This window comes from Centroberyx gerrardi, chromosome 3 (genome assembly GCF_048128805.1).
Source record: "Centroberyx gerrardi isolate f3 chromosome 3, fCenGer3.hap1.cur.20231027, whole genome shotgun sequence".
Lineage (NCBI taxonomy): Eukaryota > Metazoa > Chordata > Actinopteri > Beryciformes > Berycidae > Centroberyx > Centroberyx gerrardi.
In genome coordinates this window covers 20515557-20527315 of record NC_135999.1, presented here as the reverse complement: position 1 = coordinate 20527315, position 11759 = coordinate 20515557, and the positions used below count along the sequence as shown (strand labels likewise).

Genomic DNA, 11759 nt, shown 5'->3' with positions numbered 1-11759 from the left:
GGGTGCTGTCACTGTGAAAACAGAGATGGGGACTTTTGGACTGCTTTGAGGGGAATGCTCTAACCTGCATATTTAAGATTTTTTTTTTTTTTACCTTTGTTTAATGAGGTAAAGTCTCACTGAAATTTAAAATCTCTTTTGCAAGAGAGACACGGCCAAGACAGCAGCAATTAAACATACATAAAGTTACAGACATACGACAAAGAAAATAATTTACAAAATAGAAACAAAAAAATATATATATACTAAAATCAAGTGCAATAAAATTTGGATTGGGGGCAAAAGAACTAACAATTTAGACACAGTCACAGTTCTCTATTCAATATGTTTCCAAGTCTTTTAAAAAGTTTTTATATCCACTATAGCTGAATTTACACATGAACAAAGATATTTTATTTGGAGCTTTGAGTCCATGCAGGTCAGATTTAACCATCTGAGTTAATGAAATCCCTGCTAAGGACTCATAGTTGGCCTACATATGACTAGAAAGAATGGCTACACACAACGCTGGTGTAATTAAAGGCTTATCCTGTATCAGAGCCACAAGTACCTCTAAGTCTTTAAGACTTATCCCCTAGGATAATTAATGTCATGTTGAGAGGCATTGTTACAGCATCAGAGCTCTTTATTGAAATGTGAAAATTAAACAAATTGGAAAAACTTTTGAAAGCACTTTTTTGCTAATATACAAAAGTGGTACAAGAATATACTGTATGTTATGTTGATATAAACAATCTTGTTAATAAATATGTTGTTCATTTTTTAGAGGATAATAACCTGTTGGGAGAAAATGCAAATTATATACAGCTTTAACTTCTTCATGATGAGAAAAAAATAAAAACAAAACTTAAAAGCATACATGTTCTTCTTAAATTAAAATCCCCAAAATAGACAAACATAAATTAGCAGACAAAAATATATAGCCCTGTATTTACTATATAATCACATAGTTTTACACATAGTTTACATGACTGGAAAGTTCTTACTGGATATGGGAATTAGACAAAGATATCAAATCATCCTAGAGGTAATGCAGCTAAGCAGTCATGACTTTGATCTGTGTGCCATGGGTACATACTGTATATCCTGTTATAACCTATGTTACACACTTTTTGGCCTTTTGTTAGTGTTAAAGTCTGCTGTCTAGTAGCCCTCAGTGTGTACAGTGCCTCTGTTTGTGTTCAGTCCCATTAGCCCTTATTGATGACATTTACATGCTCACTTTAAACCTGATGTGTGTGTGTGAGGGAGAGAGAGAGAGGAAGAGACAGAGAGAAGGAGGGAGGGAGAGAGAGAGAGAGAGAGGGAGACAGAGAGAGGGAGAGGGAGAGACAGAGAGAGAGAGGGAGGGAGGGAGAGAGAGAGAGAGAAAGAGAGAAGGAGGGAGAGAGAGCTAGAGAGAGAATAGCTTAATCCAGTGTTGTTGTTGTCGAGTCCAAGTTGAGTCCCATGTCCTCAGTACTCAAGTCCAAGTCCAAGTAACCAGTTTTAGTCCAAAGTTATTCATTTGTGAACAAATTAAAGAGAACATATACAAATTCACATCTGTCATGTTAAAAGCTATTTTTTTTGTTGAATTAATTCTAAATTATTAGTGACTCTTAAAGTTGTGGATTTCAGTCATTTCATTAAAATAAAAGTCTTTGACTTTGGCTTCTGGAATAGAGGTGTGTCAAGGTATTTGTGTTAAAATACAACACTTTTAACAGTGTAACTGGCAACTTTCCCACTCCCTGTGTTGTAAGATAAATTCTCATGGCCTAATTCTACATGTAGGCCTTTATTGTTAACCAACCAGATGATCAGGTACAAATTCAGGGTAATGCTGAAAATATGTGCAACTTATGTCTAAGTTCATGAGTCCCAGGTTCAAGTTCAAGTTCTTAGTGGTCAAGTCTGAGTCTAAGTCTGAGTCATCAATATTCAAGTTCAAGTCGAGTCATGGGCCAGCATGAGTCCAGTTTTAGAGTACTACAATAGTGGCTTAATAACACTGGTAAATTAGTGTGTGTGTGTGTGTGTGTGTGTCTCAGGTGTGTCTCTTCATGTGCAGAGCCAGGTGGTCGGAGCGGGAGAAGGCCCTCTGACACAGCAGACACTCGTAGGGTTTCTGGCCTGTGTGTTTGCGGTAGTGACGCGTCAGCTCGTCTGACCGGGCAAATTTCCAGCCGCAGCCTTCCCATGAACAGTGGTAAGGCTTCTCTCCTGATGGATAAACATCAATAACGCAGATGGTAAAGAACACGCAAAGAAACAAAATAAATTAAATCACATCTTCATGCATTCACTATGTGATAGGGGAGACCGGGTCATGTTGTCACACTTTTCACTCATTGGTGTTTTTCTCAGCAGTGCCTCGCTACTGAGATACAATATAGATTTTTCTAGCTAGATTGAGGTCTTCTCTACAAAATGGCATTTTTACATTTGGAATAATTCACTGGAAGCAAAAGTTATTACTGATGAAATACCACTTGACAACTTGTGACAATTTATAGCAATTGTATTTGCCTGCACTATTAGATCAAATGGAAAAAAACTCTAGATGTCTTGTGCATCATTTTATACTAATTTCCCTATGATTCAGTATGACATATTTGGTGTCTTTGGAAACCTTGTGATCTTGACTAGAATTTAAAATAAAGTTATGTGGGTTTGAACAAAGCTTGGCCACACAACACGCGTTTGTACTAATGGTAACGCTGGTTGGACTGGCAGGGTGGAAGAGGTTTAAATACATAAGCTATTTTCGACAGCAACTGACAACACAAATCTACTCATCACTCCCCATGTTTTCCCTCAGGTCAAATTCTATAAATTTACTCGCTGTCCCTTGCAGTTCTGTTGCAGAGTCGCAGAACTTACCTGTGTGGGTGCGGAGGTGAGCCTTGAGGTGGGAGCTCTTGGTGTAGGTCTTGCTACAGCCGGGGTATTCACAGCTATGGCTGGCCGGCCTCTTTTTCCCCGTAGCCCTCCGGCCACGCTTCCCCTCCGCCCCACCAGGGGGAAGTGGAGATCCGGCCAGCAGGGGCTGCTGTGAGAGGGAAAAATGACCGCCGGCCTGGCTGTGCGTGTAGTCGCGGAAGAGGTTGCCGTTGTGGGTGAAGTTTGGGATGTAGCTGTAGTGTCGGGGGTCAGGGGTCAGGACCTGGGGCGGCATGAACCTGCTGTCAGGGAAGGCCGCCATGGAGGAGTGTTGCTGGGGATAGTAGAGGTTGAAGTCCCAGGACGAGACCTTACTGAGGTTCCCTCTGTCACTGCTGTGTCTCTCCAAACTGCTTCCTTGGGGGAAACCAAACTGATCTACATTAGGTAGAATGGGGAATGATGGCCGGCCCTGTTGGTCATCACCATAGCCCCTGCTGTACAGTTCTGGCAGGGCTGACACTGTGGTTTCAACAGGGGGGAGGAGCTCCACCATGAGGCCGCTGCTGCTCATCTGAAGGCGGTCTTGTCCCGGCTGGTCCTTGAACGCACCGACCTCTTGGTACACGTCGCTTTGGTCGAGCTGCGGGAGCCGTTGAGTGTTGCTGTCCAGAGAGGGGGTGAAGTCAGGTGACGGGCTGCTCCAGTCAGACAGCAGAAACTCGATGTCCCAGGATGCCCTGCTGTCGTCGTCCAGGTGCTCCTCTGTCATTGGCTGAGAGACCTGCAGCTGGTCGGAGCTGCTGGGTGAAAGTCTGTTGCTTAGAGAGTCCAGAGTGAGAGAGCTGCCCTCAGACTTCCACACCTAGGTGGTGAGGGAAAATAAGGAAGTGAAGATAACCAAGAAAAAAGTACAAGACTCACAGTAACCTATACTGGTAAAATTTTAAAATTGATAGAGTTATATGGGACAAATCACTTACAGTTCAACATTATACTGCAAGACACAAAGCTCAAACATTTGTCAAATAGATATTAAGTAAAATAACTAGTAAATTATCTGTGCAATGTGTAATTGAATAATCAACATAGCAATACACATCAAACATGACAAAAATTACTATATTGTTGATGTTTACAGATACAGAATTGCATTTATTGCTTTGGCTCCAACTGTCTTCTCTTTAGAAACAGTGATAAAGAAAGTAGTAGGAGAAATTAGTCAAATTAGGCACACTGTTTTTTCAGTCAGTATGTATTAATCCAAGAATTCAACATTGTAAGTCAATACTTACCCTCATATTGTCAGTGGAGTGAGCAAAGCTGGAGAAGGAGCTGAAGGAAGGGAGCACAGCCTGTGTAACAGCCATCAAGCACTTTGATATGACGCTGATTGACAGTGGAAGCGACAACAGCAAAGTCTTTTTTTTTTTTTTTTTTTACATGACCATCTTACCCTCAACTATCAGAAAGTCAAACACAAGCTCACCAAGCCACTCATCCCAATTACAGTTCCCTCACCGCTCAGGCCGCAGAAACAGTTTCTTAAAGCTGCCTCCTTCTCTCCATTCCTCCCCCTGCTATCTCTCCCTCCTCTCTCTTGTCTATCTCTGTCAGCTGCGAGCTTGACTTCAAATCTCTCTGTTTCATGTAGGTTTTGACCGTTAGGAGGTGGAGCGTAAATGTGCGTATTTAACTGGCTCCTCTTCTTTATCCCCTAAGATTGTTCATTTACACTCACGAAAGCAACTCTACTATCTCACCTCAACTCACTGTCTTCCTGTTCTGTGGGATTCAGAGCACAAAGCCAAACCTGAAAAAAACTGATAGCACCGAGCTATAATTTGACTAATGCATATCTGGAGAAAATGCAGCTAAGATACCCTAGTCTCTTAAATGCACCATGCAAATATATTGCCCAATAACTAAATCCTTATGCAAGTTTAAAATGTTTTCACGTTGTTGAAATCAAAGCCCAGATCCTCTTTTCAATGCTGGAGTCCTTGGAGTCCTGCCACATGTGGACTAATAGTGTTGAGGAAGCTACTTTGAACATATAGTTTTACAAACTGCCACACTGGAACGAGATGAGCTACAGCAAAGCTACCTATAATCATACCTACGTCTGCAATGTCCTATAATACAAAATAACATGACTGCAAAATACCAAATTTGGATGTAAACAAAAACTGTATATTATTTAAAACAAAGTGCAAATAATGTCCACTGTGTTTATAATGCCCACACTCTGACAGCTGTCTGTCAAACTAGAGGATGTAACCTCAGACCAAATAACCCATCTGGGTTTGTCACTGGACGAAGTGCAAGGAATGTTAACTTTGTTTTGTATGTAGTTTTGTATGTCTGCCAGAAACTAGAGTTTGGGCCTAAACCAAACCAGACAACCCAATTTTGGGTTCTTCACAGAAAAAGTGGAAGGAAGGTCAAACTCTGTTGTATGTAAACTTAAAATAAAAGGGTCTTTGTAACATCTGACTTGTACAAACATGACAATTTAAAGAGAAATAATGATAAAAAATGATGGAAAAAAGCAGTTCCCTTGTTTTTATAGTCAAAAATAGCTGGTAGTTGCAGTAATTACTTAAATAAACCACTAAAAACCATTATCCAAATGTCACTTTTGTACCACCAAGCTACAGCAAACCGTAATACTGGTTTAATTACATGCAGTGAAATTACTCCCCAACATTGCTGCTCTCAGTATTACTTTTAATTCACAAGTAAACAAGTCATTGGCTGTCGGATGATTGGCCCCTATCTAATAAAGCCCAAAGCATGCTTTATTAGATAGTGGGCGAGTGCACAGTGGAACCTGTGTACATTTTATGTAAAAGTGGAAGGGTTAACCAAAACATGTTCAGATAAACATAATATGTCATTACACAGATATCTGAACAGATATTTTATTACAGTGGATATTTATAGACATCCAGTCACCATGAATTATATAGTGGTATAGACAAACAAACAAACAAACAAATAATAGTAAATAAGTAAACAGACTTAATTCAGGTATTAACTCTGCAAAAAGAACTCCCCATCCCCTTTGCTGAGGTATTACTGCTAATATTACTAACACACACACACACACACACACACACACACACACGCACACAAACAAAGATATGAGAAACATTTCATTCAGGTTTTAACTGCAAAAAGAACTCCCCATCCCCTTTGCTGAGGTTTTACTGCTAATATTACTAACACACACACACACCCACACACACCCACACACACACACACACACGCACACACACACACACACGCACACACACACACACGCACACACACAAACAAAGATATGAGAAACATTTCATTCAGGTTTTAACTGCAAAAAGAACTCCCCATCCCCTTTGATGAGCTATTACTGCCAATATTCCTAACACACACACACACACACACACACGCTCACACACACACACACACACACACACACACACACACAGAGGTCCGGTCTGTGTCTTTCCTGGCGAGGACACGCGGCTCTGACTTCTGAGAAGACCTGTGTGTGAAAGGTGATTATTTTCTGGCCTGTGTTTATCTGTTGACATGGGGCCGAGGCAGGCCGCTGTCTTCCCACAGATAATGGAGCTGTGACTGCTGCTGATCCCTGATCTACCCTCCGCTGATAAAGACACTCTCTCTCTCTCTCTCTCTCTCTCTCTCTCTCTGGGTGACGACTACACAAGACATCCTACACACAGACTGAAGGCTCACAAAACAGCTTAAACACACTATATGAGCTCATCTGCAGTGTATTTGGATGAAGTGTTGGAAATAGTAGTAGAATGTCCAACTCAAGTAGAAGTAGGCTACTGTTAGTTTGCTGATATTTTAATTAGCTTAAGTAGATGTAAAAGTAATGGTGTAAACATCTACTTAAGTAAAAGTAAAAAGTAGCTCATTTAAAATGCAATTAGATGTGACCTTTCCCATGCAATTCTAAAAGGATGAGATGACATAGTTCAAACTCGATTCTTTTAATTGGAAAAATTGGAAATTACAAAATAAAGTGCACAAACAGATTACTCCTCTCTTCTTTGCTGACTGTCTGTTCACTGTGAATGGCTCCACAATTTGGCCATTTTAAGACTGTCCATTTTCTGATGCTTGTGGAAAGACACAAATGGATTTGATTTAAGATGTAGCTGTAGAAGCTGTAGAAGTACACAAAATGCTACTCAATTAGTGAAGTGAGTAAATGTAGTTCCTTCCACCCTTCCACAAGTATAATTTTCACATTAATATGAAGGATTTAGATTACTTTGCCCCATAAGTGCTAATTTCCTGTTTCTGTTTTCACTTATTATTCATTATTCTATCATTAGTCACTTAATGAGATGAGATGAGATGAGATGAGATGAGATGTGGACGATCCCTGTTGGGAAATTAGACCTTTGTAGCTGCAAATAGTGAAAGGATAAGGCAAAGAGAAGTAGAATATAGTAGTATATTTGGTGCTTAATAGTGACCTTATCATAGTTACTGGTATTTATTTATTTATTTTTTTAGCTCATCTGGTATGGTAATAATCCTATAATATTTCTATAGGATATTATATCTAGTTTAGAGCTTTGTTGTGAATAACATCGTTCTAAAATGTATTACTGGATAGGTTAGAGGGCTTTTTCTTAAGGTTGATGATCAATACAAATTTTTAGTGCGTGGAAATGATCAGTATTAACTGAATGAACTATAAACTTAGTCTTGTACAACATTTCTGAGAAAACAGTCTGTCAACTTCTTTGCCTCCATCTAGTGGTCAAATGTCGCTCAAAAGAAATTTGAAAAATGAACATGCACAGCCAATTATATTTTTATTGTGTGTTTCAGTTTGGTTGTCTACAATCTAGAAAACTGTGAAAACTTATTGTTTTAAGTCAAGAACAATAAAAAAATGTTTCGCTGCCGTAGAACGTAGAGACGCTTTAGCCATGGCTACGTGGTTGCTATAGCAACCGACAGTGTTGCGCTGGAGAGAAGACACTGCCGCTGTGCCTGATATTTTTGAACTGAAAGTAAGTATGTTTACGGAGGATTTATCAATAAAAAGCAACTATTTTGCATCTAAGTGTAGGTTTCTTTTTAATTTCTGTCGCCTAGAGTCGACTCTTAAGTTAACTTCTGACACTGAGCCAGCTAAGCCTTCTTCATGTTAAAGCGCGTCTTCTAACTGGCTCTGCAGTCTGTTTATTGTGCACAGGGCTAAATAATGTGGGTAACAATGTATATTTCTGTTTCTGCTGGGTTGCAGATGGAGACCTCTTCAGCCGGCAGAGGGATGTGGAACTGCCCCAGAGCCTCCCAGTACAGCAAGGAGACTCAGGATATGCTTAAATGTGAGATTATACTTGTTTATAATATGCTGTGGATGGTTAGATGTAAATGACACACATAGTGCAGCTGTGTGTGTATGTGCGCATGTATACGTGTGTGAGTGTGAGTGTATGTGTGTGTGAGTGCATGTGTGTGTGTGTGTGTATTTGTATTTGTTAGTATGTAGTTTGCAAGGATGGAAGTAACTAAATACATTTTCTCAAGTTACTGTAATTGAGTAGCTTTTTGTGTAGTTACTTGTGTACTTCTACTTTTCTCTGAGTATTTTTTAAAGTCAGTATTTTTATTTTTACTTAAGTATATTTTTACTGAAGTATTGCTGTAATAGATGTGATTGTGTGGCTCTCCATAAGCAACAGAAACTGGACTATTATACATTGACAAATTGTGGAGCTATTCACAGTGAGAAAAAAAAACAGCCAGCAAAGAAGAGAAGAGTAATTTGGCTTTACTTTGTGCATTTTATTTTGTAATTTCCAAATTTTCAAATTAAAGGAATCGAGGTTGAACTCTGTCCTCTCATCTTTTAGAGTTGCTTAGCACAGATCACATCCAACAGCGTTCTCTTTTCGAAAAAGTAACTCAAGCAACTTTTTCTCTGAGTACATTTTAGCTACTTTTTTTTTTTTTCAGCTACTTTTTATACCAGTCCTTTTACTCATACTTAAGTAAAATATCAGCAAACAGTACTTATACTTGAGTAGGACATACTGTTTCCACCACTGGTAGGTTATGTATTTTAAACGATTCTCTCTGTTTGTGCTCAGTAATGATGCAAGAGTCGAGGCTCACCAACTTCCAGCAAAGACAGATCAACGAATGCCTGAAGAGTGAGTTTTGGGGCTTTGGGGACTGTCACTAACCAGTCATTAATATTCACTTGAAATACTTTCTATCACTACATTTTGTATTGCTCCGTTATAAACATCTTTTTTCAAAAAATTTTCAAAATGTATTTATTAGGATAAACCCCTTGAGATGTACCATCTCGTTTTCAAGGGGGTCCCAACATATATCACAATCACTATATAACACCAGAGGAGTGTCAAAATAAATTAAAAGATAGAAATACAATTATCAATACGGCAACGTACAGACAGACAACAGAGAAACAAAACAAGACACAAACAAAAACAAACACACATTAATTAATGAAAAGATTGGAAACATTACAACCACGAGGTGGCCAAAGTGGCCAATAATAGATAAACAGTAGAGTGTGAGTGGATCACCAAATACAATCAAGTATAAACATCAGTAGGTATAAACTATGACAGCTTCATTGATAACAAGAGCAGTCCATCTCAAAGTAAGAAGACAGGGCATGCTTAAACATACCAAATGATGAAATGGATCTAATATCAACTGGTAAATTATTCCAATTTGCTGGGGCTTTAAACATAAAAGCTCTTTTGCCAATTGTTTTCTTAGCATGAGGGACAGAGAAATAGAGCTGAGCAGAGTGCCTAACTTGATAATTTGAAGTAAAAGATACTGTTGTAAATAAGGAGGATAATTGAAATGAATACATTTAAATATAAGTTGAAGCCAGTGAATGTGTCTTCTTACATTCTTTTTTTACTAACATGGACTTGTCCCCCCCACCTGCACCACAGAGGGAGCAGCTTTGCCTCTGACCTGTAACCCCACATCCTCGGCTCCTCCCCCTCAGCCCAAACCAAAACCCATCACACCTGGTCCCAGCCGCTTGTTAGCCAAGCCTCAGAGGCGCAGCGCCGAATCTTGTCGTTCTGGAAACAGCTACGCCAGAGAAAAGTTCCGCCCTTGTCCTACACGTATGTTCCTCAACTCGATGAAACCTTTAAATGTGTTTGACATGCTACTACAGCAGCATATACCACTATGGAAACAACTGTAATGTCATTCATCATTTTGGGTAAATTTGCACAGTATTCTATGTTTTTTTGCTTAATTTTGCATCTATATTTCTTCCTTGTCCCTCATTTCCCCTCTTTGTTTCACTCTCTCCCCCGTAGGAGACTTAGAGAAGGAGAAGAGGAGGCTACAGAATATTTTGGCGACGGGACAAGAGGAGCCCAACGCCAAATCTTTTCAAAATGTTCCTGCAGACCAGAGCCCAGGAGCGGTGGAGGAGAGGGACCGGTTCCAGGAAGGTGAGGCTGACCGCAGAGAAATAGATGATGTGGAGGAGTGAACTGTTGTCCTCCCTCACACACTGCAGGCTGCTTAACTGCAACACAGAGCAAATTTCCATTGCAGTTTCCATTGCAACCTAAAGAGACACACACCAAATTTGAATTAATGTGTTTTGTCTCTTAAGACAGCAAAAAAAAGATTAGGGAAAATGTTCAAATTCAATTCAAATTCATTCTGGTAGCCCGTTTCCATTCATTTTACAATAACTGAGCTGATTTCACTTCAACCTAACTTAAATTGTACTCTGTGTAACTCTAACTTAATATGAATCTGTTCTCGCTTCTTCTGTAGTTCTGGACGAGATAGAAGAGAGGAGGCAGTTTCTGGCAGATATGACCGCTCTGGGCCAGGGGAAGCGCCACCACAACCTCATCAACACGGAGATATCACAGGTGAACATGCTGTTTACATGTCAGCTCACACCACATGTATTCTGTATTATACTGGACTGGGTTTTGCAAAAGCATTTTATCAGTACAGGCATCTTTACTCTATTGATTTACCACTGATGAAGCAGAAATGACCTTAGTGCAATGATGCTCCTGGAAAACCCGCCTGTGTCTTGCATAATTATTAGATTTCCATTTTAGGAGTTTAAGATGATGCTCTTATCCACAGCATCTCATTATGAGAGAGCAGAAAGAAACATTAGATGTTGTGGGGATCGAACCTGTGAGCTTTCTCTTACTGCCACCTAATGATTCTTAAAAATGGCATTAGTGTCGCTCTACATTCCGGCATTGAGTTTCAACTTCTGTGAAGATTCATGGATTGAAGACAAGTGATTTTTTTTTCCCTCTCAAAACACATTTCACACTTATCCTTCTGTTGCGTTTCCTCGAATCCTATCCAGAAAATTCGGGAGCTGGAGGTGATAGACAAGGCCCGCAGCGCCAAGATGAAGGCAGCGGTGATGTGTGAGAGGAAAAAGGAGAACACAGACTCAGAAGAGACAGGAGCAAGAGACTGACTGACTGCCAGCGTCTGGACACAGCACACTGTTGTTCATTCTCTACATGTTTTTGTTGTATTCAAACTCAAATTAGGTCAAGAAATATACTTACAAAACCGTTCAACACACACTGGGATGTCTCTTCCTTAAGACTCATTGACATTATGAAGGGACTAGTTTAAGTGTGACATGAGTGTGATGGTGATGTATACAGAGGGGATGGTGTCTGCCTATCAGCAGTTATAAAGCAGACACTATACTGTGCAATAACAGAACACAGCTTATAATAACTGTGACAGTACACCAATGAAGACAAACCATTTTATCAGGCTGTGAAAGATACTGTAATGAAGCATTAAATGTACAAGCAACAGACTTTCACTACTTGCATTAATTTACTTTA

The 11759-nt window shown here is 39.7% G+C and overlaps 2 protein-coding genes across 3 annotated transcripts; one reads left to right on the top strand and one right to left on the bottom strand.

Moving 5' to 3' along the window:
- Positions 1–641: 641 nt before the first annotated feature.
- On the bottom strand, positions 642–4472 carry klf1 (Kruppel like factor 1 (erythroid)). Of its 2 annotated transcripts, XM_071913930.2 has the most exons (4): positions 4355–4472; positions 4161–4200; positions 2866–3730; positions 642–2205 (listed from the first exon to the last, which is right to left on the bottom strand). In XM_071913930.2, exons 2-4 carry the CDS (start codon positions 4164–4166, stop codon positions 2030–2032), a joined length of 1047 nt encoding a protein of 348 aa, XP_071770031.2. In that variant the 5' UTR covers positions 4167–4200; positions 4355–4472; the 3' UTR covers positions 642–2029. The 2 variants fall into 2 exon arrangements, with proteins under 2 accessions (XP_071770031.2, XP_071770030.2); XM_071913929.2 differs by lacking the exon at positions 4355–4472 and having other exon boundaries at positions 4161–4315.
- Positions 4473–7867: 3395 nt separating this feature from the next.
- c3h22orf23 (chromosome 3 C22orf23 homolog) lies at positions 7868–11430 on the top strand. Its single transcript, XM_071913910.2, has 7 exons — positions 7868–7907; positions 8144–8228; positions 8994–9056; positions 9843–10022; positions 10224–10361; positions 10696–10796; positions 11258–11430. Exons 2-7 carry the CDS (start codon positions 8144–8146, stop codon positions 11372–11374), a joined length of 684 nt encoding a protein of 227 aa, XP_071770011.2. The 5' UTR covers positions 7868–7907; the 3' UTR covers positions 11375–11430.
- The last annotated feature ends 329 nt before the right edge of the window (positions 11431–11759 follow it).